Genomic DNA, 26,449 nt, shown 5'->3' with positions numbered 1-26,449 from the left:
TACGTAATCTGCTAACTGGTTTATAAAAAGAGAAAATAAGTTGGGGCTTCAAACACATCCTTGATGAACACCAACAGGACAGGCAAAATAATCTGAGAGCTGATAGTTTATCCTTAAACATGACATTAAACTAAAGAATCATACATAGCCCAAAGTGAACATAAAAACTTTCCATTTATTCCATTGTTTTTGGGTTTTTTTTAAAAATACATTTTAACATTCTTTTATGTCTAACAGTCAAATGCTTTCTTAAAATCCACAAAAGCAACATATAGTTGTTTGGTTTTTTTAATCTTTTTTTGCTTAGACTATTCTGGACTATAGCATGGAGAGTAAAAAATGTGATCTATGAGAGAGAGAGAGAGAGAGAGAGAGAGAGAGAGAGAGAGAGAGAGAGAGAGAGAGAGAACTCTGAACTGGCTTAATTCGTGAGGCCACCGACCTGTACACAAATTAAGTTAGCCAAAATTAATGAAGGGGAAAAAAGGACAAAAAAGGAGAAAAACATGAAGACATTGCATCAATGCATACAATACATCAATCATACAGTATACTATTGGAGTGTAAGCAACTGATCTCGCAATCCAAGGCGTAAAAGAGAGAGAGGAGAGACAAAGAGAATTCAATGATTCGAGACCTATGCCTGTGGGCAAAAAACAAACTGAATGAAATCTTGCCAATGTGCATGTGTACAAATAAAAACTATAATTATGTAACATGTGGGCATGCACTCCTGCTTCTTTCACACCACAAAAGCACAGCTACCAAAAGAGAAAAATCTATAAAAAGGCCGGTTAGTTTAACAAATTCAGCGTTATGAAAGCAGCGACAGCGAAGGGATCAGCTTGAAAGATATGAATTAAGGTGAAGGATGACACTTTGACTGAAAGTGGGAGGGGAGACTGGAAGAAAATTTTCATTCTTGCATTAATCTCCTTTCATGGCTAACATTTTTTTCCCTCTCTCAAAATGTAGACATAAAACCATAACACATACTAAATGAGTAAATCTCCATTTCCAAGAAGTCTCAAAATACATAGATTATTGATCTGCCTTCAAGATAACAGAGTAACACCTTGTTAAAAAAAAGATCTGTTGGTTTTATCTCACTGTGAATGTGATCTTGGGCAATGAATAGGGTGACTCACCATATAAGCATTATACGCATGGTAAAACATCTCCACCACATGTTCTCTGAAAACAAAATCACACAGATTGTATGTCTCACATATTCAATTTCAATTGCAAAACTAGTTTAAAAACAATGACACATACACTGACACTAGACTGACCAAATGAATAAGACAAATTACATAGATCTGTTGATCAATTAGTGCCAGTACTAATAACTAACAACCAGAAACATATATTTATATTATATCAACATTGTCTTACCTACAATTACTGAATTAGTACAAATGACAGACATGGGCAACAAAATATCATTGGCAACCACTTACCAACCATAATTATAAATTACTTCATAACTGAGTGAGGTATAACTGACAGAAATTAGATATCCCCCTCAACCCTCTCTCCACAGATTTTCAGCAAAGACCATGAATAGATCTTGGAAGTAATTAATATAGTAAACTAAGTAGAGTACTAAATTAGCGTACAGCTTGCAAGAAGATTATGATAAGGGTACCACTGTTAATACAAACAGTAACAGTAGTAGTGGTAGCAGTAATACTGTTCGAGTAATAGCATTTTACTACTTAGCACTGATACTGTGATAGTAACAGCAATACGAATTATACAAATTATGGAAGATGCAAAGTAGTTTGGTCTTATTCTCTTGGTTACATGATAAAGTTTCAAAGGTTTATTATCATTTTTAATTTAAGTTTAAACACTCCAGTTCCACCAGTTTCATTAAGACCAAAACTACCATTATTATTAGTATTATTGTTGTTATTGTTGTTGTTATCATTATTATCATCATCATTTTTTCTTCTTCTTTTTTCTCAAGGCCTGACTAAGCGAGTTGGGTTACGCTGCTGGTCAGGCATCTGCTTGGCAGATGTGGTTTTGCGTATATATGGATTTGTCTGAACGAGGTGACGCCTCCTTGAGAAACTGATACTGATACTGATACTACCAGATCTGCATCTCTTCTATATATCTAGTATAATGTATATACTTCCAAAATCCAAGACAATCCTACTATGAGTATGACTAAGTAAGTTAAAAATACTCCATACACAACAAAGTATTACAGATACATTTGGTAGTCTTTTTTTCTGATCTGATTATTCAATCCAGAATTTTATTAGTAAAGTGCAAATTGCATTTAATTAATTTATCATATAACCAGTTTTCTTCCATGTACTTTGTTTTAAGTTTATCTAATATATTCTTAACAGATGATAGTATCAATATCATAATTTTCTCCTTTCAATAGTGAATTTGGCAATTTGGATTCTAAATCACTGTGGAAAGTTCTGCTGTTTGTGTCGTACTGTAGATGATGCACATTTAAAAAAAGAAAAAATATTTTTTTCTTTTTAAAGGGGGTAGAGAATAGAGATGATAAAGAATTCTTGTATCTTGTATGTTTTGTGCGCATATATGTGTATTTTTTCTTTCCTAAATTTAACAGTGTGTGTGTGTGTGTGTGTGTGTGTGTGTGTGCGTGTCTGTGTGCATGTCTGTATATGCTTGTATGTGTGCATGGATATGCTTGCATGTGTGCATGTGCATGCAAATAAAAAGGGAATACTGAAACATGCCAATAAAGGATGAATTAGAACAGTGGAATCAAAATCCTGTAATCAGTGTAAATTCCAAAAAAAATATGTCATTGAATGAATCAAAACAAATACCAGTGATGTATAAGTCACATAGCAGGACACTCCAATCAGCTATGAAACAAGATTCCTGCAAATCAGTGACTAGAGAGAGAGAGAGAGAGAGAGAGAGAGAGAGAGAGAGAGAGAGAGAGAGAGAGAGAGAGAGAGAGAGAGAGGAAGGGAGAGAGAGAGAGGGGGAGAGAGAGAAAGAGAGAAAGAGAGAATATACATTCATTATAATATATATATATATATATATATATATATACATTATACATCATTACATGTGTATATCACTATGAGTATGTGTGTGTGTGTGTGATTGTGTGTGTGTGTGTGTGATTGTGTGTGTGCATGCTTATGTGTGTCACTGTGTGTGTGTGCGCATGTGTGTGTGTGTGTGTGTGCGCGAGCGCGCGCACGTGCGTGCGTGCTTATGTGTGTCACAGTGCATGTGTGTGTGTGCATGTATGTGTGCGTGTGTGAATGAACTTATGCGCACATGTCACTGTGTGTGTCTGTGTGAACATGTGTGGATGTTTATTGTTTTTAAACCTCAGGGCATTTAATGATTTATGCACTGTTGGCTTTACTGAAAAGTTTAAAATAGTTTTCTTGAACATTGTCAAAAATGTTTATAAAATTCTTTAAATTCTAATGGAATAATAAGCATACATTATTGTGTGTGTGTGTGTGTGTGTGTGTGTGTGTGTGTCTGTGTGTGTGCGCACAATCACTACTATCAGTTTAAAGTTCATAGGTGATCATACACGTGTGAAAAAGCGGCTGAGAGAGACAGACCATATCCTTCCAACACGTGTTATACATAATTATTCAGCAACAGTCCATATTCCTATTTATAACCGAATATATTATCAGATCATCAATCAAAACAAAATATCGGTTCCCGGTGAAACAGAGTATCATATTACGTTGATGCTTTGGAACGTCAGTCCAGGTTACACTATACATGTACTTACTTTGCTTTCAGTTTCTCTTCTGCGGACATGGTGTGAGTCAAATCAAACAACAATAACAGAACAAGAACTCCCAAACAGAGTGCCACGCACTCTCTTGATTTACATGGCTTCATCGCTGGAAACTGAAGCCGCGGGACTAAGGAGTTCTTAAGATGTGGATTTCTTTCGGAGATCACACTCAGTCGTTCTTCCTACTTGCCATGTTGTCATATTAAACTCTCGGGGTCGACGAGAACACCGATACGTGGTGAGATTTCATTAATGCGCATGAGTCGATCTGGGCTGATGGTTTAGTTGCTTCCGGTACACACTTTCGGCTATGCAAAGGACACGAGATGGCTTTGCACGCTAGACTATTCACGCATAATATCTTGCGAGCTTCCAAATTGAAGAAATGGTCACATACGGCTCAGGCGATTGAGCGAAACAGTGAAAATAGTACTATCGCCTGTTGCGCACAAACGGTACGTCATGTTTGCCCTTGCCAAAATAGTGAAGTTCTAATAAGTGACTTTCACTGTTTCTTTGATTATTCACGTCTTTGAATTTGATTCTTGGTTTGTTGCTGTTGTTACTTTGTTAATAATGCTGCATAGTATTAGCATCAGTGAGTCATTTGCAGTAGTGAAGAGTATCATTGTTATTCCATTAAGAAAATCACAGCAATGCCAATAGCTTAAAGCTATTTTTTGCTCACGCACAACACGTGTGCTTACACACAACGTGACTATAATTATTATAACCCGTGTTTCAGTTGTGTGTCAGTGTGTATGCATAATGTTCCATCTGATTTTTTTTTAGCAGCCTATATTCATATCATATGTACATCAGTACATGGTGTTTTCATCAATTCATGTATCTTGCATAAGTTGCAATGCAGGCATGAAGTAAATATAACAATTCATTTCCTTGTAATCCACTCTAAAGTAGCCATGAAAGTCAAACAGTTGACTTTTATTTCTTTAATACTATAACAGCCACGTTTCGGTCAATTGCCATGGTGTCACAGGCGCATGTATACAGTTACTCACAACTCAGATTGGCTCAGTTACCCTTAAAATAGAGTCAAAAACCAATGAAAATGGTTTTCAAAATCTACTAATGGCAGTATGAATACTGTTTAATCTGTGCACAAAAATTGCCATTAAAATGGGTCCCTAAGGTAAAACATGCGACGTTAACTCACTCGGGACGACAAGTTTTCTCCTTTGCTTTTCCCCACAGCTCATGCATTCCTTCATCCGGAGAGAGTTAAAACAATAGCGATAACTGAAGGCCGGCATCGGGCATCAATTTGATTGGTGTACAGGGAGCAGCTCAACATCGGTCATGAATAATTAACGGATGAAGCATATAATTCTTGTTCAGTGAAAGTCTATGCATACTTTAGAAATTAATTCTGACATTTCAGGGAGATGTGGGCCTTTTTTTATTCTTGAGTTTGCTTTCGCTGCTGTCCGGCATGAATTTTCACAAAAGGCTGATAGAACAGGTTCCAACAGAAAAGTTAACCAGGAATCAGACTCTTCATCCACCGCCTCCTGACTCCATATTTGCCAAATCTCACACCAAAAACTTCCACAATTTTTTTTTTTTTTTTTTTTAAATTACCGATCGACGAATTTCCACCAACTAAAATTATTGGATGTAAAGATCACAGATGTCATTCACTGACATACTTGTCGGGATCTCCGCGAAGCATCAAGCTTTGTATCGATCGAAGATCGATGCTCAGCTACTTTGATAACTGTAACATGGTGACTGGAGAAATAAAGTCTGTTGATCTTGTGATATGAAGGTGATTTTTAAGGCAAATTACCCACTTCAGTGTGGATTACAAGGTCAAACAAATGTTATATGATGTAATTTATGCCTGCATTGCAATATGTATATATATATATATATACATGAAAATTGCTGTGTAGATAACTTTGTCAATAGACTGCTGGAAAGTTCTGTGGTCATCTTGGATCTTGCATGGAGCATCTAACTTTTATTCAAAATAGCAAGACGATTGACATAGGCAAAAGCAACAAACACATGCTGTCCTTCGTTTCTTAAGTTGATAGCCTCCATTGCGCCAACCAAACTCTCTACATTGAAGTGCCATCATGTGAACAATAAGAAACAAACAAAATATTAAGCAGAAAGTGGAAAACAGAAGCCCGCTGTTTCGCACGTTCTACCTCCATTGATCGCCTTTGTTGCTCACACTTTCAGAGAACTAAATTTTGAGAGCACAGTTCTATAACTTAGTATAAGTCATGTAAGCACAGAACTCTCCAGCGGCCTATTCAGGATGCTAAAATAGGACATTACCCTGTGTATTTCTTCGTGTGTGTGTGTGTCACTGTGTGTCCCTGATGGCTTCAAACTGGGGAAAAAATAGCAGTTCTTTTAATTCATTCTGATTACATCTGAAAAGGGTTTAAAAAAAAAGAGAAAAAAAAAGAGAAAGAAATAAAGAAAAAATAAAAAGAAGCAAAAGTGTTTCCAGTCAGGTTATTCTTTCATTCGTATTTCATTTTCACAAAACATTCATCGGACATACTGATACTCACTAATAACTCTTTTGCCACCAAAACACTCCCTTGGGCCAAATATTTTCAACTTGCACTCTCTGTCACACGATTTGATTTATATCAAAACAAGACAGTGGACTTTTTCACTTCAAATTCAGTCAAGAGGACAAGGTTTGTCAATTTCTGATTGTACAAGACAAGTTGGCTGCAGCTGTTAATGTTATGCTTTGTGACAACAGTATGAAATACATTCCATTTAACATAACCCCTGGATATCAACTTAAGTCGCCAGGCTATGGTTGTGAATTGTCTGGTCCACTAAAATCATTTGTAGTGGCGAAAGTGTAACTTAATCAGTAAATGGCAGTCATTTAAATTTTTGTCATTTTTTGCAAACAAATCTCACTCATCCTTGAAATTCTTAGCATCACTTTCCACACTGCTCTGTCATTCACAAACCACTTACATATATAATATATATGCCTGCTGTAGGTCTTCTGATCACTTTTCAATAATTTCCACTAATTTGTTTGCTTTTTTTTTATAATTTTTTTTTTACTGTGAGCTTCAAGGTATAAAAGTTGGATCAAAACATGTAATTTACACATGATCTTATTGCAGTAAATCAGTTATAAAAACTGAAGAAAATAACCTGAAATAGAATAAAACTGAAAATTTGTTTTGTTTGAAGTGTTTGTTACAATTTATCAAAGCCAGAAAGCATGAGCAGACAGGGGAAATTTGAAACTGACAGTGTGTCCAGTCTGTTGAATTTTGACCAAAGAAGTGGACTTATATGAAATGGTTATCATGTTAAGTTGTATATTACGCCCAAAAGTCAGTTTGGTGATTTTGTTACAATCTATTATTTTAATTCTTAATTGATTCATCCTTTGCAAACATAATGAAAATTGTATGAGGGCTTGTTTGTTTCCTCAGACGAATGCCACAGAGGAAGAAGACAAACTAGGAGGAGACCTATCACCCGTTGATTCATTGACTCAGGAGCTGTCTTCGTCAACTTTGCCAGTATGCCATCACCCCGCACAGAAGGAGGGACCCCCCTGCCTGCCTTTCCATCCAGCCACAGACGCAATGACCAGCGAGAAGCTGAAAGCTCTAGAAAAGAGTTGGACAGGGTTGTTGTTCATTCAGGAGTACCTCCCATCGGTGGTAAAGTCGGTAAGTTACACGACGGATGACATCATGGCATGTCCTGTGGACCGAGAGCACCACGACAACCACAGCATCGTCTATGAAAACCACGCCGTTACTGTGCTGACAGAAGGCAGGAATGCCACACAGCAACTGTCCCAAGCTGCCAGAGACGTTTCTTGTAGGGGAGACACACGCACTGGAGGGGAGACGGACTTTACAGTGCTGCAAAGGAGCGGTTTCCGAAGACACTCCATCTGTGATTCAACCCCCACCTGCTATCTTCCAGACTCCACGGACTGTTCTTTGCTGCCGTGCCGGGGGGAATCCCACATAGAGGCGGTGTTTAGCAGCCCTGTGTCTGACCAGGGTGCTGCATTGTGCAGCTCTGGATCAGGGTCTGGTGGTCCTCAGGGCAGTGTTGGGGGTCAAAAGTCGGCAGGCAGCGGGGGCCAGGGTCCCAGCTTGGATAAACTCAGAGCTGTGGAGGCCCACTTCATTGATTCAGTGAGTTGTGCTGTGTGGGTTTGTATTGATCATTAGTTTAAATTCTGCAGCATTTGTTGACAAGATGAAGTTGAAGAACCAAAGTTACAAAGTTTGAACATTCCCGAAAGGACTTGGTGACCAGAGTATGTAATGTGATTAAAGCTAGGAAAGGTAAAATTTCAGTTAACATTAACAAAGAAGAAGCCTTAATCAAAATCAGATTAATCATTTAACATTGTGAGTTGAACTTGAAGATAAACAATATGATTTTATGACCAGTATACATAGTAACTACAGTTTTGACACTCAAACACACACATACACACATGCTCACACTAATTGCCCATTGTCAGTTAGGGGGTATGACGTGTGTCTGTGTAAATTTCTGCAAATTATGTTGATTTTGTTAATAAATATTGTTATTGTAGTTTTCATGTAGCTCATGAAGTCATACTGCTGTATCAGACTCACATTAATTAATGAATTGATGCAGATCTTATCTTTGTCCACAGCTACCCAAGTTTTTCAAGTCCCGGTTGGATTACAGTGTGTATCATCCTCACATTGTTTTCGAGAATAATTTCTGGGGTGAAAATCAAACTACAGTGTGAGTATCCATGTAAATGTTCATGTTTAAAACTGTTAACTTAATAAATGTTTCTATGAAAACTAGGTAAACATAAGTTTTCTTTCTTTTTAGTTGTAGCGCTTAGTCCACAGCACCTTTGTACTTAGAAAATGGTTAAGCTAAAAGGTCTCATAACCTTTTACGGCCCTTAGGGCAGTGAATTCTTATCACTGTGTAGCCTCTAGGGCTCGGCATAAGATTACGAAGGCAAGGATCAGTCCTCTTCCATCATTCGATCCTTCCCCTACTGAAATCAGGTAGCAAGCATACTGATTCACACACGGGTGGAGTGAGGACAATTGGAGTGAAGTGCCTTTCTCAAGGACGCAATATCATGTCAAAATGGGGCCTCGAACCATGGTCACTGGTGAACAGTGGGTCAGAAGTCCAGTGCCTATATGATCTGTTACGGTGCCTCTTGCTATAACTGGATACAAATCCAAGAACTTCAGTACGTCCTGGAAGAGAACAATCAATCTGTTTAACTCTATGGAGACGTAGTTAATTAGTTCATGTAGTTTTGCTGTGACAGGCAAATATGGTCAAAATTGAAAAATTCAGCACACTTTCACACAGAGACAAAGACATACAAATTATATATCACTAGAAAGTTTACTGTATCTACTATATATTTTTTTAACACTTTAAAACAGTTTTCTCATTAAATGCTGCTATATATTTTTTGTATATTTTAAATTATGTCACTAAATACTGAAAAACAAAAAAAATTGAAAAATAGGTATACTATTCTCACAGGCATGTCATATCCATCAGCTAATCTGGATACAAAGAAACATAAGAGGATTTTCTCACACAGCAAGGTTCCCTGATTCTCATGAATCAGTTTAAAGTCAAATGTTGCACAACCAAATTGTTAAAAAAAAAAATCACAACACTGGAAAAACAGAAAATGCAAAACCATACAAATCCATCACTTGAAAAAAGAAGAAGAAAACCTATTTACACATTTCTACTGCAGCTAGATCATTATTTACTGTAGTCCTTGACTGTGTGGAACACCTCAAAGCATGGAACAGCACAGAGGGGCACTTTACACTGTTTGCACATGATTGTGTTGGCTTTTTTTTCTTTTCTTTTTTTCTTTTTTTTTTTGTGTGTGTGCGTTTTTCAGCTCTTGACGTGACGCTCCTTGTGCTTTGTGTTTGGCGTAACACACCTTGCACCCTCTCTGTGTTTTCCTGGTCTGCTGCTCCTTGGTGGGTGGAATGTTAGCAGGCCAGTGACTGCCTGGCCTCAGTCTCCCCATGTCTGCTCCTGCATCTGGCAGATTTCCTCCTTATGCGTGTAAAGTGTTATGAATTTCTGTAACAGACATTGCTGTCATAAGAAAAAAAGAAGAAGAAAAGCTTTTGCATGTATTGCCAAAAACAAAAAAGGGGGGGGGGCACAAAAACAAATGCAAAATAAACATCAATAATATTACACAGCATATACACATGCATAATAATACAGGAGTGACAGTATAAATAAGTACACATGCACAGACACGCCCACACATAATAGATTAATACACTGACACACCCATTGCACAGACATACCCCTACACAATTTAATAAGTGCACACACAGAAAATGATAATTTTACATTAATCTGTACAGATTATTCATGAAAAATTGTAACAATCAAAATTATTTACACACGAAATAAATTAGCAACAATATCAAATTGTAAACACACTCACCTCAACAGGAGTTGGCGTGTATGGAAAGTCAGTGAGAGTCCTGGGGTCCCATTGAAAGGTGCAGCCAGTGGGAAGTTTGTCAGGTCTTTTACCCACTCATACAAGAACTCTTGTTCCTCATTGTCAATATCTGCAGTCATCAAGTCATCTTGTCTTGCAGGAAGGCCGTCACTTGTGTCATTGTTGATTTCTGTCTCAGCGTCGTAGGGGTCAGTCAGCAAAGTTTCGTCGTCACTTTCAAAATCATCATCTGGTACTAACTGAATGTCATCATCATCAGAAATATCATCAGAGAATCATCAGAAAAATCATCAGAGAATTCGTCACAAGTGTCTAGGTCAGGTTCAGTGTCTGGTCCTTCTTCTGTCACAATTGTCTGTCAGCCTCTCACAGGGAGTACGTTCGCTGCGCCTTTATGTTTGTTGTGTAAGGGTTGAGACCCCTGACCCAGTCAAGAAAGATGAGAAAAAAAACCATTCACGTGGTTAACAGTCAAGGGGAAATAACTCCATTTTTCATAGACTGGTCTCTCAAGAAAGCCTGATTAGTTTCCCTTTAATTGAACACTGCTGAGTGTATGGAAAAAAAATTCAGAGATTCGTCATATCTTACAATTCGGCATGTCTTTCTGAGCATCTCCAATGAGTTAAAGTTTGCACTTTACAGATCTTCAAGAGATTAATTGCTTTTGATTCAAGCAGTCAGCAGGTACTTTCTTCTCAGTTTGTGTGTGTGTGAGCGAGTGTGTGTGTCTGTGCGTGTGCATCACTGCATGTGTCTGTATATCTCTCTGTGTAACTGTGAGTGAGAAAGAGGAGAGAGTGTGTGTGTGTGTATGTGTAAATAACTTTTTTTTTAATAAGTGTGTGTATGTGTCTCTTTCACTCATTCATTGTGCTTGTGTGTATGTGTGTGTGTGTGTGAACTGATTCTAAGGCAGTGTGTGACGTGTTTGGATGGAAGAATGCTTTCTTGACCTGCGAATGAATAGAATCGTTAGAACCACTTGAGGACTCCCTAAAATGACTGAGTGAGAGTCCTGTGGACTCTCTAAGCAAATCAACTGTAGGAAGCCTTGATGAGTATCCAGCTGTATTATGTTTCAGTTGGTTTGGTTTAAACTGAATGCCTCTGTTCAAGTGGCATGAGTCAGTCAGTATACCATGCAGCTGTGTTACTTTTTTGTTACTGTTTTAATTCAATATTTAAAGACTGAAAGCCTTCTGTTCCCCTTCAGTGGCATCAATCAGTACGCCATCCAGCTGACCAAGTTGAGGGCGCTGACCCACCTGAAGTACGCGCACGTCCACATGGAGGTGATCTCCTCTGCCTGCCTGCTGGAGGAGGGGGCGCTGCGCATCCACTGGAGAGTCGTGGGCCTGTCGCAGCTCAAGGCGCTTCGCTTCTGGAAGTACACTGCCTGGAGCTACAAAACGTCCTTCCGTGATGACGCTGAGTCAGTGACACACTTACAGAAATGAATTTTGGTTTTTTTGTGTTTTTGTTTGAATTTTCAGTAGTGCATTTGCAGTTTGAGAGAAAATTCAAGCTTTAGGTGTATATTTTCTGTAATTGTGAGGATGCCAGTTCTGGAAGTGAGTGTGAAGTTGTGTGTGTACATGTCATGACTTAGTATGTGTGTGTGTGTGTAGATCTCACTGATTGTATTTTGTCAGATTTTGTGAAGGTTTCCATAGTACATGGTGTTTTTGTGTGGTGTCAGAAGGAAGGAAGCCACAGAGAATCATTGAAATATCAGGCAGACCCCATCAGTTAGTCATTTCCTAAAAAAAAGGTTTATAAGTTAAATCTACATGTATGGGTATTGGTCCGTATGTTTGCCCATGAGTTAGTCATTTCCTAAAAAAAAGATTTATAATTTAAATCTACATGTATGGGTATTGGTAGGTGTGTTTGGAACTGACAAAGCTGATTGCCAGATTCTTGATAAATAAAATGAAATTGGTTACAGATGGAAGAAATAGGATATTGATTTCGAGTGATACCAGATTTATAAAATATTGGCATTTGTTTCAGATGGAAAGATCAAAACTGATGATAAGGTGATAATAAGATTCTGAAATAATGACATAGGGTGTACTATATATATATATATATATATATATATATATATATATACCATGTATGTATTGAAGCTGACAACAAAATTTTTAAATAATGATAAATGAATGACTTTGCTCACAGATGGATAGACGGTATATCGATCCTCTATGTCAACAAAGATGGACAGGTCATCAAACATCGACTAGACCGGGTAAGGATAGCATGTAGCTTTTTTCATATCTGTCTTAATATCACCTGTAAACAGATGCCCAAAGAATTGCCACTTTGTCGTGGTAGGGAAGAGTGAACGCCTCTTGGACCCCTACAGCGATGCCAGCACAAGCTTATGCTTTTGGTTGGGCTCCCCGAGTGGGACAGGTCGAAGGGTAGAGGCCAGACAAAGTGTGATACACTGATTCTTCAGGTCGGAATTAGAGGGAGAGGAAAACATTTATAGCCATTATAATCTTGCTTAAGGTTTTGTCCGTAATTAATTGGTACGCTAATATTAAGTACGCTTAAGTTGTAAGATTTTTGTGTGTATTTTTATTATAATATTGTTTTTTTTGTTTGGGTTTTTTAATTTCTTAGGTGTGAGTTGGACTGCTATTTAGGTTGGCAGAATAATTGGCTGCATTCTTCCCCTTATTGTTTGATTTTACCTTTTTTTTCAAGTAGAATACATACAGTATCTGGTAATAACTAGATAAGCATTTGTGATGGGGTAGTTGCACTCAGGACTGTTGTTCTGGTATAACTGACTTGAAGCAATACTGCCTTTGTTTGAGGGCTGTTGTACTGGTATAACTGACTTGAAGCAATACTGCCTTTGTTTGAGGGCTGTTGTACTGGTATAACTGACTTGAAGCAATACTGCCTTTGTTTGAGGGCTGTTGTACTGGTATAACTGACTTGAAGCAATACTGCCTTTGTTTGCAGATGACTCCCAGTGAGGAGCAGTTTGCTAAAACTCCGTCCTTGGCAGGCAAACTTGCACTCCTGTTTGGTGTCACCGGTCCCAAGCCTAGCCTCTCCGACTTCAACTCTTTACTATGTCGACGATAGTCTGCTCCCAGCTTGTACAGCATAGCCCAACTGACCATTGTACCTTCCTAGCATCATTTTGACCATTCTTTTCTTGTGTTTTTTTTTGGTTTTTTTTGTTTGTTTTGTTTTTTTGTTTTTCCCTAGACTATGTTGCACTTGAACCAGAAAGACCTCAAAGAAAAGCTGTTTTCATAGTGTTAAGTATTGGACCACTTTGTTTCATAAATGCGTTTGTTTGATAGATACTTCACAGAAAGTTTCAGCTGGAGTCCGTTTTGCTGCGAGTCAAACAAAACAAATACTTTACTAATTGAGCTTAAATACCAAGTGCTGATATATAGCTTGTGGACTTAGACTTGCTATTGATCTTGTTCCAAGCTGTTACTGATTGGAAAGAGACGGTTGTGTGTGCTGAAGACGCCAACATGCAGCAGGTCCTGTTACATCACACGTTCCACAGCTTGTCACATTGTCTGCTCAGAATACATTATGGGATACACTGAAAGTTAGGTTTGGTTTGGTTTGTGTTAGAGGGCATAAATACGTGGACTGTTCATGTGTATTTTGGAATGTCAAACATGTAGTCAGGAACTTAGAATCAAAGATCACGTGATGTTAACAGATATGGAAGCTTTTGGGTATCTGTGGTGATTGGCTTTCTGTTTTGAATTTAATACTTGTTTAGCATTGTCTGGAACTGTGTGGTCAGTTTCAAAATTTTACTGATTTAATAGATTGTTCTTTACGTTAATTAATGCATGTCCTGAATGTGGTTGGAATCAAAGGCATAACGTAAGTGTTAGGTGGTTGGTTTTTTTTGGTTTTGTTTTTTGATAGCTTTATCACAGCTGTGTGGCTGTTGAAAAGATCAGTCTTGTGAGTTTATAAGTTTACATGTGATGGCTCAAGCCCCAGTTTGACTAAAGTAGCCTATGTATAAAGTGTGGTGCAGTTGAAAGTTTGAAGTTAAATTAGAGCTTAGAAAGAGAGAGTCTGTGTTAACTTTGTTTAGAACACAGATAAGTTTGCTATTTTACCATCACTGAGATATGGAGTGTGTCCATGAATATGGTACAGCACCGTTGCATGGACTACTAAACTGAAAATGCTGATACAGCATGACAAAATGGGTTAGGTGTTAAGACTTGTTTCTTTCTGATCCAGTGTTGATCAGTGTTCATTGACCTGTTCTGGTGTGAATGGATATCTGACTTTGGTTGGGGGGAGATTAAAAAAAAAAACAACAACAAAAAACAGCATAAGGGGATTGGGCCCTTCCTTCCTGTGCCGAGCCCTAGACTGACCCGATGGCTGTACAAGGCTTTGAGACCTTCAAACTGTGGTTTGTTCTGAACTGATTATTTCTTTTCCACTATGGTGTGTGTGTGTGTGTGTGTACTTTTTGTGTGTATGTATGTGTGTGCTTTTTTTTCTTAATATTTATTCCTTTGTATTTTTTCAATAACAATTGAATGCATCATGTCGTTGTGTATGGTAGTTTAACAAGTTGCAATGTCAAACTAGAATTAATAGGAAAATAGTAGACATTTTGGATATATTTAAAGCACCCAATGTATTTTACCTGCTGTTTTGTTGCAACAGCAGAACGATGCAATAATGCACAGGAATGCTGATCATGGTGGTAGGTGCCAGCCACCTATGGGATGACTGAAGCATCTTTCAATAATGCATAGTATTTGCCGTTGAGGAATTTTGTGCCAGGAATTTCTTCTTTTTTTTCCCTCTTGTTTGCCGAATGTTCTTTGCAAGAAACATCCTCTTTAATTTTGTTTTTCTTGCTTTCTTACTTCGTTTCTGTGATCTTTCCACTGTCCTGGTCCATACTTGTGGAAATTTATTTACCAGGTGTTTCTCCTTTTTTCCTGTCATCTGGCAGTGTATAATGATTATTTATTTTAATCTGCATGCAAAGCTGCTGTACTGTATTGTTCAGTGTGATTGTCGATAAGAAGACTGGCACTAGTTGGCCATCCTGCTATTGTTTTTTTCAGTACATATCTTTCATATTGATTGCTCACTAATTTTTTTTTTTTTTTTCTTTTTAACCAGCTCACTAAATGTATTCATTTCTGGATTCATTTTCTTTTCTTTTCTTTTTTAAATTTCTTTTTTAGCCTGGAAGGTGTTAACTTTAGCAGAATGATAGGTCTGTAGAATAGTCTTTTTTTTCTTTGAGTTGAAGATCCTTGAGGATGACTGAGCTGTTGCTGTGTAAGTTCTTTAAAAAAAAAAAAAAAAAAAAAAAAAAGTATCTGGGCTGTACTCTATGCTGCCTGTCATGATGTAACTTGGCATCAACCAGGCCAGAGAGATACAGACACCTGCTGTGCTGGATCTGAAAATGAGTAACACTTCCAAAGATGTATCCATAAAGTGGATGATCCTTGACTGTGTACTCACCATCTTCTGATTTGAGTCCATAGCTGACAACTGTGGTCACGCACCTGTAGAGAGTTAAAATATCCCTTGACATGCCTCTGATGGGACTCCCTATCAGTTTGTGACACTAACCACTTTACCAAAGCGGCAGGTCATGGCATGTTTTTTTTTAATTATAGAATTTTGTAGTAAACAGCATCATGGAATATTTGTCGTGACTTTTATTTTGAACTTTTGTGGGGGTTAGGAGCATTATTGATTTGACTTTGAGGATTTTATTTTTAAATGATTTTCTATCCTGTGTAGTTGGCTTAGCTAAAACTGATAGCAACAGTTAATAAATTGCTTGTTCATATAGTGATCTCACGACTTCACTATCCCAAACAGATGTTTTAGTATTGTGATTAGAGCTGTGCCATTGTTTTGAAGGAATAGCTTGCTGAACCTTTGTATTGGAATTGCTCATCGCAGATCTTGTTTTCGTTGACAAGAGTTTATATTTCTCAGCTCATAGAATTTGTTCTTCAGAGCAGAAGTAAATGTAAGGCAGATGAGGTTTCTGTGAATTTTTGTTTTGCTTTGTATTGTTTGTGTCTCTTACATAAGCATATGGCAGTGGTGTACTCTGGTCTCTCTTTAAGTATAGTAAATTTAGGTCAAATAAGAAGTTGATGAAGACTGTGATATATGATAATGTAATATGTGAATGTTAATCTAGTACTGATGGTGGTGAAAAAATTGTCCAGCCGTTGTTTTGTTTCGTGAAGAATTATTTCTTAACTTATTTTTGGAGGGTTTCATGAAGTTTAAAAAAAAAAAAAATTAAATTTTTTTTATGTTGAGTTTGTATTCCTTGGGATGTGGCCGCACATTTTTTCTTCCTTTCTTTTTTTTTTTTAATAGTCTCCCTTACTATATAGTTGTGTTGTTTTTGAAGGTCACCTCTAATGACATAATTGTAAATGAATGAAATTTTCCATTGAAAAAGTATTTGATAGTAATGTATTTATGGAAACCAACAGTAATGGCTCTGGTGATGCTCCAGTTTAAAAAGAAAAAGAAAAAAAAGCAATTATGTTGTGCATATTTTATTCTTCATCACCTGTGAATTGATGGAAATTTGAATTTTCCAGTCATGTAGGTTATATGTTAAAGTTCTTGACCTAAAGCCAATAGAATTTTTGAAGTGTTTGCAGGCAGTTAAGTCAGGAGCCCATAATATCTGTGAACACATACACACAGAGGCACACAAACACACACAGAGATCCACACAGGCACACATGGAGGATATTTTTTTCATCTTCATAGTTAGAATGAAACCATGACAGCTGGGGACAGCAGGAGAGGAGAAGCAGATGATCTTCACAAAATTTCTGTCACTCCTGAAGAGACTGGATCACCAGTCACATTGATCTACAACTAAAAATGAAAAAGTTTTCTTTTATTTTCCTTTTTTTTTTCCCAGGGGGCACACATCAAGTCACTTGCCATCCTGTTTAATATATTCAGTAGGTGTAACGGTTGCGCAGGGTGGATGGATATTTTGGCCTGGCTGGACAAATTCCCACAACAGCATTGTAGAGTTGTTGTTTTCCTCAGCTGTCATTTCCACTGAAGGGGTAGTTAAATGTCACTTGTGAAATGCTGAATTATGTACGGTTCAGTTCTGCCCGGTTTTCCAGTAACGCTTATTGGTCACATTTTCTCTGTTGCTTAGTTCAGCAGTTTGGAAGCATGCATGGATATTTAACTGCATTGAACAGTTGTGTTTCTTTCATTTTTGGTGCTTGTTGATGTCGGATTCCAAGGCACAGTAAAAAGAATGTGTACAATTGTTGTATTTTTTCCTTGCTTTTGTTGTACACCTGATGAATGCTAAGGTTTGAATGTTGAGACTTGTTTTGTTTAGCATTTTATTAGTGTTGACTGATGACAATCCTATAAAGAACGCAACACGCACATTTTTCTTTTTTATGAAAAAATGAGAGGGAAGAGAGGAAGGAAACTTAAATATCCATGGAGGAACACAAGGTCTCTTTTGTGCTTTTATTTGCAAACAATGATTTAACACAAGATTTTCGCATGCATGCATCCACTCCAACAGAGCATAAACACACCGGCCACTTTTCCCATATCCTGTTCATTTCAACACACACACACACCCCCTTTCACCAACTAAAAAAACTATGAATCTGACAGTAAACAGAAATACTGTAAGCTGCTGCCATACAGAAATGTATTTGCATAATTCTGATCCTGACCATATGCAAAAATATTTAACCAAATGTTACAACACTTTCAATGCCAAAGCTGCTACCATAAAGAAAAGTGTCTGAAACTGTAACACATTCTCTGTGTGTATGCATGAATAAACAAACTGTGTACATCATCACACGATTTCAGTTTGCACACCAGAAACACATAAAACCCAGTTCAATTTATTAGTCCACACAAATTCAAGCGTATGTCTACCTGACGGCTGTCACTTGAAGCTATATGCACAATGCTTGATATAGATGTTGGCTACCAGAAGGTTACTTCAGAACACATGAGGACTTTGAACCTCTTATTTTATCTCTTCAAAAAGTATAAATGGGAGAGGGGGAGAGAGAGAGCGATTAGCTGTGAAGGCCGAAAGACAGGAAGGCAATGACTGCAGATATGCTAATGCAGGATTGTAGATGCACCAATATAGGACTGCAGATATGCCAGTGTAGGATTGTAGATACACCAGTCAACATAAGACTGCAGATATGCCAGTGCAGGATTGTAGACACACCAATATAGGACTGCAGATATGCTAGTGCAGGATTGTAGACGCACCAATTTCGGACTGCAGATATGCTAGTGCAGGATTGTAGACGCACCAATTTCGGACTGCAGATATGCTAGTGCAGGATTGTAGACGCACCAATTTCGGACTGCAGATATGCTAGTGCAGGATTGTAGACGCACCAATTTCGGACTGCAGATATGCTAGTGCAGGATTGTAGACGCACCAATATAGGACTGCAGATATGCTAGTGCAGGATTGTAGACGCACCAATATAGGACTGCAGATATGCTAGTGCAGGATTGTAGACGCACCAATTTCGGACTGCAGATATGCTAGTGCAGGATTGTAGACGCACCAATATAGGACTGCAGATATGCTAGTGCAGGATTGTAGACGCACCAATATAGGACTGCAGATATGCTCGTGCAGGATTGTAGACGCACCAATATAGGACTGCAGATATGCTAGTGCAGGATTGTAGACGCACCAATATAGGACTGCAGATATGCTAGTGCAGGACTGTAGATACACCAATATAGGACTGCAGATATGCTAGTGCTGGATTGTTGATACACCGATATAGGACTGCAGATATGCTCGTGCAGGATTGTAGACGCACCAATATAGGACTGCAGATATGCTCGTGCAGGATTGTAGACGCACCAATATAGGACTGCAGATATGCTAGTGCAGGACTGTAGATACACCAATATAGGACTGCAGATATGCTAGTACAGGATTGTTGATACACCGATATAGGACTGTAGAGATGGACGTTTCCTTGAACAGTAAATGGACAGTACCTCAAGGTGACTGGAAACAGTCAAATTTAGAACCAGACAAACATTCTAAACGTCACTCCAATGCTGTCTGTGACTTAGACAACACACAGTATCTGCACAAAGTATGATATGTTGGACTATTGTACCTGTGAATACTGTTGAAGAATGTGGACAAGCCACTGACTAATAGCTTCTGTCAGAGTACAAAGGTCTGCAATTCACTGCAGTGAAGAGAGCAACAAAGCAGTTGCAGCAATGTCAGTCCTGCGGTCTAATGCACCAATCGATCCTGACCGTAAGCTAGCCTTGAGGCATGGCTTTTGACTTTGTTGGCTTTAGCCTAAGTCGCCGCCAGTTTCTTATGCATGGACTGAGACACTGGTCGAGACAACGGAGTCAAAAGCCTGCCAGCCAGTGCAATGACGTCATGCATTCTTGTGTCTGGGATTCCCGGGCATCCCTCAGAATTTTGCGCTGTGCGCATGCCCGAGCACCGTTTCCTCTTACCTGCGTGCTTTTGTTGTTGGTGCTTCATTCGCGTCGCAGATCATCAATCACAATGGAAACAAAAAAGAAGCGCCCTAGCTTCTCCGATTGTGAGACACAAGTTCTTTTGGAGGAGGTCGCTACAGAGCACGCATTAATAAATTCGCGTTTTCAGGCTGGCACCACTATTAAAAAAAAGAGATCGGTCTGGCAGAAAATCGCGGATCGAGTCAATGCTGTTGGAGGCCACAACAGTGACGCTGACGCTTGTAAAAAGCGTTGGAAGGACCTCAAAGAGGCCTACAACAAGAAGAAGAAGGTGGCCACAGGAACCGGGGGAGGACCACCACCTCCATGAGTACCATTTGAGGAGTTACTCGATCAGCTCCTTGGGAGCTCATTTTTTTAGAACACTCAAGCACTCACAGACCTGAAAGAAAGAAGCCATCTGTTTGCACAAGGACTGGCAAGGGCTGCGAAAGGCCTGTCCGTTATCTGTGTGTGTTCTGAAGCCCAGATATGTCTTGACCACATCAAATCAAATCAAATTATGCTGCTTAGAGCCTCGCTGACCACATAGGCCATCTCAAGGCTATCGCCACATTTCCATCGACTTCAAGTCAAGGGTAAAAAAGTACAATAATATCCATTAAAGAGAACCGAAAATAATGTTAACAGGTTCATCAAAACAATGTTTAAAAGACATCACTGTGATGGATGCCATCATATCAATGTGTGCAGGCCTATTTTAAGTACAAGACACAATTGTTTATTAATTTTATACTTTGTTTTGTTTCGATGCCTTTTCGAAACATGCATTGTAAAACATCACACAATCAACACTAATGACAATGAAACATGATGTAATATGAATGACATACACATGTAATCAACATATGAGATTAAAGACGTACAATTATCGTTTGGTGCGGTGTTTGTTGTATTGTGTAAGCCATGGGTAACCCGTTCTGTACCCGAGTGTACAGGTCAGAATATAATGATTTGGGAATATATTTCACAAAAGTATTTTAGAGTACATGGAATATTGTTATAACATAATACTACTTGGCTTTCAACTTGATTGTAAGATTGTTTATTGTTGTCAAGGTTTTTAGAAGTCATTTATGTAAATGTCAAGGACAAAATATTACGTTAGCTTTCGCTTTGATGGATTATATATGTGATAAAAGGTACGATAAGAAGAAGCTAGAGGTTATTACTATTGTTGCAACTTCTATGAGTAAACAATTATAAATTCTTAACAGATAGATGATATGATTATGTGGATGAAGTGCAAGTGTATGTAGTAAGATTAGTGAAATTGTACAGGGCACACACGCACACACACACACATGACTGACAGGACCAAATGGACAATACAAAACAATACAGAGACACCAGCACAAACATGTTCATTTGCAACAATGCACAGAAAGTGTTATTTTTCGATTTAAAGAGCTTGTGGTGTGGCGCTGGACCAAGGACCACCACCAGCAGCAGCAGTAACGGAACTAGGGCGCCCTGTGGTTGGCTGCCCAGAGACACTGAGAGAGAGGCGCCAAGGATTATGCTGCCTATGTGGACTGGAACATTTATATTATCAATTGTGTGGCGATGTGGTGTGTGTTGTGCCTTTAACATAGTTAGTGTGAATGTGTGAATGAATGAGAATAAATTCTATTAGTTTTCTATAAATTTCACTCTCTGTGTGTGTCTATATGGCATGACAGATGAGTGAGGATATATTTATTAACACGAGAGCATGCGCTCTGAAAAGGAGTGAGATGCGAATGAATTCAATCACAAATTGTTTTTATTCGTAAAAAAAAAGCATTACAATCACTAACATCCTCCTCAATCTATATGTACACTAGTACAGGACTGTAGGCAAAGACTACACCAGTCCTATATTTATGAAAGATCAGCAAGTAAAGCACACAGTGGTCTGCTGTCAAGGGAATGCAGTGGATACAGCGGGGGACAGCAGGTGACAACACTTTTCCAGAAACAAAGATGACACCAGTCCTCCATGAATGATCAGCAAGTACAGCACACAGTGGTCTGCTGTCAAAGCAACACGGTGGTTACAAAAGAATAGAAAGGACAGCTGGTGACAACACTTTGCAGCAAATCCTACATTTAAGATTTAACAAGTACAACAAAATAAAATCAAACCATATATCCACACCAGTACAGACTATAGATAGGGACTGTAAATACACAAGTATAGAACTGAAGATATAGACTGTAGATACACCAGTATATGACTATAGATATGGACTGTAGATACACAAGTATAGGACTGTATGCACCCCAGTATAGACCTGCATGTACACCAGTACATGACCGTAGGTACACCAGTATAGGACGGTACATACACCAGTACAGGATTGTAGACAAAGACTACACCAGTCCTATATTCATGAATAATTAGTAAGTACAGCACACTGGTCTGCTATCAAAGCATCGCACAGGATACAGCAATGGAACGACAGCTGATGACAACACTTTTAAAGTTTTTCAGCAGATCCTATATCCAGGACTGAGCAGCAAGTGCAACAAAATAAAATCAATCCATGTTGCTTTCAGCCCAGCCGACCACAAAGGTGCCATTTCAGGGCTGTATACCCACCAGTTGAAGAGAATCAAAAAATGATACTGTGATTGTAAAAAGTTCATTCTGTTGACTGACTGTGGATAGACCAGTATAGGACTGTATGTACACAAGTATAGGACTGGACTGTAATTACACTTGTATAGGACTGTAGGCAAAGACTACACCAGTCCTATATTTATGAAAGATCAGCAAGAAAAGCACACAGTGGTCTGCTGTCAAGGGAATGCAGTGGACACAGCGGGAGAAGGACAGCAGGTGACAACACTTTTCCAGCAAATCCTACATTTAATATGGAGCAACAAGTACAGTAAAATAAAACCAAACCAAATAGCTAATAACCTAGTCAACTACAAAGGGGCCATTTCAGGGCTGAATACCCATCAGTTCTAAAAACCAGCTGACGAGAACACAAAATAATGTTAAAGCCTTGATCAAAACGATGTTAAACAGCTGGTGACAACACATTTTCCGCAAGTCCTACATTTAAGACTGAGCAGCAAGTACAGCAAAACATAATCAAACCATACAGTTATAGCACAGCCATCCACAAAGGGCCATTTCAGGACTGAATACCATTAATTAATAAACAAAGATGACACCAGTCCTCCATGAATAATCAGCAAGTACAGCACACAGTGGTCTGCTGTCACAGCAACGCAGTGGTAGCAACAGAATAGAAAGGACAGCTGGTGACAACACTTTTGCAGCAAATCCTACATTTAAGACTAAGCCGCAATACAGCAAAATAAAATCAATGCTGCTAATAACCCCGCCAATCACAAATCAAATAAAATCAAATTACAGTGCTTAGAGTCTCGCCGACCACCAAGGCCAACCATGCACAAATGTCCACTTCAGGGCTGAATACCCGTTAGTTCTTGAAACCAGTTCAGTTCAGTTCAGTTACTCAAGGAGGCGTCACTGCGTTTGGAAAAAATCCATATATGCTACACCATATCTGCTGAGCAGATGCTTGACCAGCAGCGTAACTCAAACGTCAGGCCTTGAGAACCAGCCGAAGAGAACACAAAATCATGTTAACAGGTTCATCAAAACAATGTTAAAAAGACAAACTAACTCATGTCTTGGCTCAGGAGCCCTGACCAACCCCTTTTTCCTCAGCAAAAAAAGAAGTGTAAAAAGTCCCTTGGCATGGTGCTGCTGGACCTGCGGTCTAATGCACCAATCGAGCCTGACCGTAGGCTAGCCTTGAGGCATGGCTTTTGACTTTGTTGGCTTTAGCCTAAGTCACCGCCAGTTTCTTATGCATGGACTGAGACACTGGTCGAGACAACGGAGTCAAAAGCCTGCCAGCCAGTGCAATGACGTCATGCATTCTTGTGTCTGGGATTCCCTGGCATCCCTCGGAATTTTGCGCTGTGTGCATGCCCCAGCACCGTTTCCTCTTACCTGTGTGCTTTTGTTGTTGGTCCTTCATTCGCGTCGCAGATCATCACAATGGAAACAAAAAAGAAGCGCCCTAACTTCTCCGATTGTGAGACACAAGTTCTTTTGGAGGAGGTTGCTACAGAGCACGCATTAATAAATTCGCGTTTTCAGGCTGGCACCACTATTAAAAAAAAGAGGGCGGTCTGGCAGAAAATCGCGGATCGAGTCAATGCTGTTGGAGGCCACAACAGGGATGCTGACGCTTGTAAAAAGCGTTGGAAGGACCTCCAAGAGGCCTACAACAAGAAGAAGGTGGCCACAGGAACCAGGGGAGGACCACCACCTCCTCGAGTACCATTTGAGGAGTTACTCGATCAGCTCCTTGGGAGCTCATTTTTGAGAACTCCACTGACTTGCACTGGCACAAAGGAAGTCCTGAAGAACCTTCCTCATTTCGGTGCTGTGATGGCACACTCTCCCTTCCCAGCAATCTTGAAAATTCCACCACTTGACCAATAATAACCAGCCAGTTCAAGGCAATCCTTATGATAGTTATATTACAAGTGGTTGCTCATGTGCAAGGGAAATTCCAAGAGCTTTACACACAAGCTGAAGTCTGTGAGGCCAAAAGCCTGCTACACTGGATGGACTGTCTCCTTTTCAGGCAGAAATTGAAATCAGCTCATGTTGCTTATAGCCCAGCCGACCACACAAGGGTCCATTTCAGGACAAGCAGTACATATGTGACCCTCCATCACGAAATGAGTCGTTTTGCACCTGACCAACTTTGCCGCTAGTGGCGATTTTAGGCGGGTGGGGGTCAGGTTGTCGATTTTCAGATTTTGACTTCATAGTAAACTTTAGGTTTCTTTTATCTCATATTGAAGTATCTAGGCATAACTATGTCTTCTTTTGCCTTAAAAGTGTGCTTAAAATATCTAACCCATCATTCTGACCGCCTATGACTTCGCAAAATCGATCAACTTTGACAAGCTTGTCCTCCCTAATCTCTTGGAATCGACCGGTTGAATCATACATCGTTTTAAAGGTCAAGGCCGTATCTTTCAATCTATGTTCTTCTCATTGGTTAAGTTTTAAACTACAAGCCAATAGTCGCTTTCAAAATATGGACACACTAAGTAAACAATGCGTCACTATGAAGGAAAACCCCGTCTGTTATTGGCAGAGAGAGACAACGTGACGAAACCAGCCATTCAGCACGCTAGCTTTAATAAACATGGTCGCAGTGAACGGAAGCACGGATTTCAACAGAGACTTGGAAATTTGCTGACAAGTTACACTTGCGTTGCAAACATTTTGCCATTAAGTGAAGACGACGACATTTGTGAGTTTCTAGCCCAGTACTTCATTGATGGAACTGACAATTCCAACTAGGCTGATGGTCATGAAATCGATCTCAGTGAATACGAAGGCGACACTGATTTCGAAAGCAGACGACGCAGGATTGTCGTTCAGCTTTCAGCAACAATAATATCAATTTTGATGTAGATGACGAATCAACATTTGCACTAGATACAGAAAGGTTGGAAGCCTTCACCTGTAATTGCCGAAATCACATGTGCCAGGTGCCATCAGTGGTGTGACTGACATGGAAACGAGTGGAACTGACTTGCTGCACTGAAGTGAGAGAACTGTGTTTCTCACAGTTCACACAAGGAAATGCAAGCAAAGTGACTGGGGGACTGGATATAGCTGAAGTGTCTGAAGGTAAGCATTCTTATTTTACCCACACTGACAAATATTGAAATGTAATGATGGTATAACCAATAATCAATTGCTGATAATTTATTTAGCAATGATTGACTCAAGACTGATTTATTGTCTGTACATTGGTACAGAAATTCAGTTTGACATGTGGAATAAAAATGATTAAAATAATAAAGTGAATCTGAGGAAATTAACAGAGTGTAATTAAAAGAAAATATCACACACACACACACACACACACACACACCAGTACAATGTGTGACACAATGTGTTTACATGTCACTCACAAACACACACACACACACAATGTGTGTCACACACACAGTGTCACTCACACACACACATGGTCCCTTCACAGTTTAACCATGACATGTAACTGAGCAGGGGTACAAGGGCATGACATATGAACAGTTTTCAGTTTCAAAGTATTTGCTTCAATGGATATATTATGTGTATGTTTGTCAGGTTTGTGTGTGTGTGTGTGTGTGTGTGTGTGTTCTGTGTGTGTGTGTGTGTGTGTGTGTGTGTGTGTGTGTGTGTGTGTGTGTGTGTGCTGTTTTGAGGTGAATAAATGTAGTTGCGTCAACAGTAAATACTATCAGTATTACTAATAGTTCAACTTTTTTTTCAGCCCTGAAAGATATGATGGTACTTTATATGCCTGCCTGTACACCAATGAATAATTCTGAGATCACTGCTGGCAAGTCATGTCATCAGAAGGAAAAGCAACACCACCACATGAACCACACTGTCAACTAAAGTATTATCTGCTGGTGAACTCCCATCAATGAGTGAGTGATTCTGTGGTCAACTGTTAATGTACTATGATTTATAGTATAAATTTACCATGAAGTCTGCAAACGTATTTTCTTTTTACAAACTTTGTATAGAT

The 26,449-nt window shown here is 39.0% G+C and overlaps 2 protein-coding genes across 2 annotated transcripts in view; one reads left to right on the top strand and one right to left on the bottom strand.

Annotated features, from left to right (window-relative positions):
• LOC143289647 (ER degradation-enhancing alpha-mannosidase-like protein 3) overlaps positions 1-3,954 on the bottom strand; it is a 56,639-nt gene extending 52,685 nt beyond the window's left edge. The window contains exons 1-2 of the mRNA XM_076598695.1: positions 3,773-3,954; positions 1,149-1,194 (exon numbers count right to left, since the gene is read on the bottom strand). Coding sequence (XP_076454810.1) covers positions 1,149-1,194; positions 3,773-3,885 — 159 coding nt within the window. The 5' untranslated portion in view covers positions 3,886-3,954. The remainder of the gene's footprint in view (positions 1-1,148; positions 1,195-3,772) is intronic.
• A 95-nt stretch (positions 3,955-4,049) lies between these two features.
• On the top strand, positions 4,050-17,613 carry LOC143289916 (uncharacterized). The gene is made up of 6 exons (XM_076599159.1): positions 4,050-4,236; positions 7,234-7,956; positions 8,451-8,545; positions 11,506-11,724; positions 12,474-12,543; positions 13,272-17,613. The coding sequence occupies exons 1-6, from the start codon at positions 4,108-4,110 to the stop codon at positions 13,395-13,397; spliced, it is 1,362 nt and encodes a 453-aa protein (XP_076455274.1). The 5' UTR covers positions 4,050-4,107; the 3' UTR covers positions 13,398-17,613.
• The last annotated feature ends 8,836 nt before the right edge of the window (positions 17,614-26,449 follow it).

This window comes from Babylonia areolata, chromosome 14 (genome assembly GCF_041734735.1).
Source record: "Babylonia areolata isolate BAREFJ2019XMU chromosome 14, ASM4173473v1, whole genome shotgun sequence".
Taxonomy (NCBI): domain Eukaryota; kingdom Metazoa; phylum Mollusca; class Gastropoda; order Neogastropoda; family Buccinidae; genus Babylonia; species Babylonia areolata.
The sequence above is the reverse complement of the archived record's forward strand: the minus strand, read 5'-3'. Positions and strand labels throughout refer to the sequence as shown.

Bases quoted from the DNA above. Each gene is read 5' to 3' on its own strand.
- LOC143289916 (XM_076599159.1), top strand. From the start codon at position 4,108: ATGGCTTTGCACGCTAGACTATTCACGCATAATATCTTGCGAGCTTCC. The intron at 4,237-7,233 runs GTACGTCATGTT...TTGTTTCCTCAG, and splicing joins TCGCCTGTTGCGCACAAACG to ACGAATGCCACAGAGGAAGA. The intron at 11,725-12,473 runs GTCAGTGACACA...CTTTGCTCACAG, and splicing joins TCCTTCCGTGATGACGCTGA to ATGGATAGACGGTATATCGA.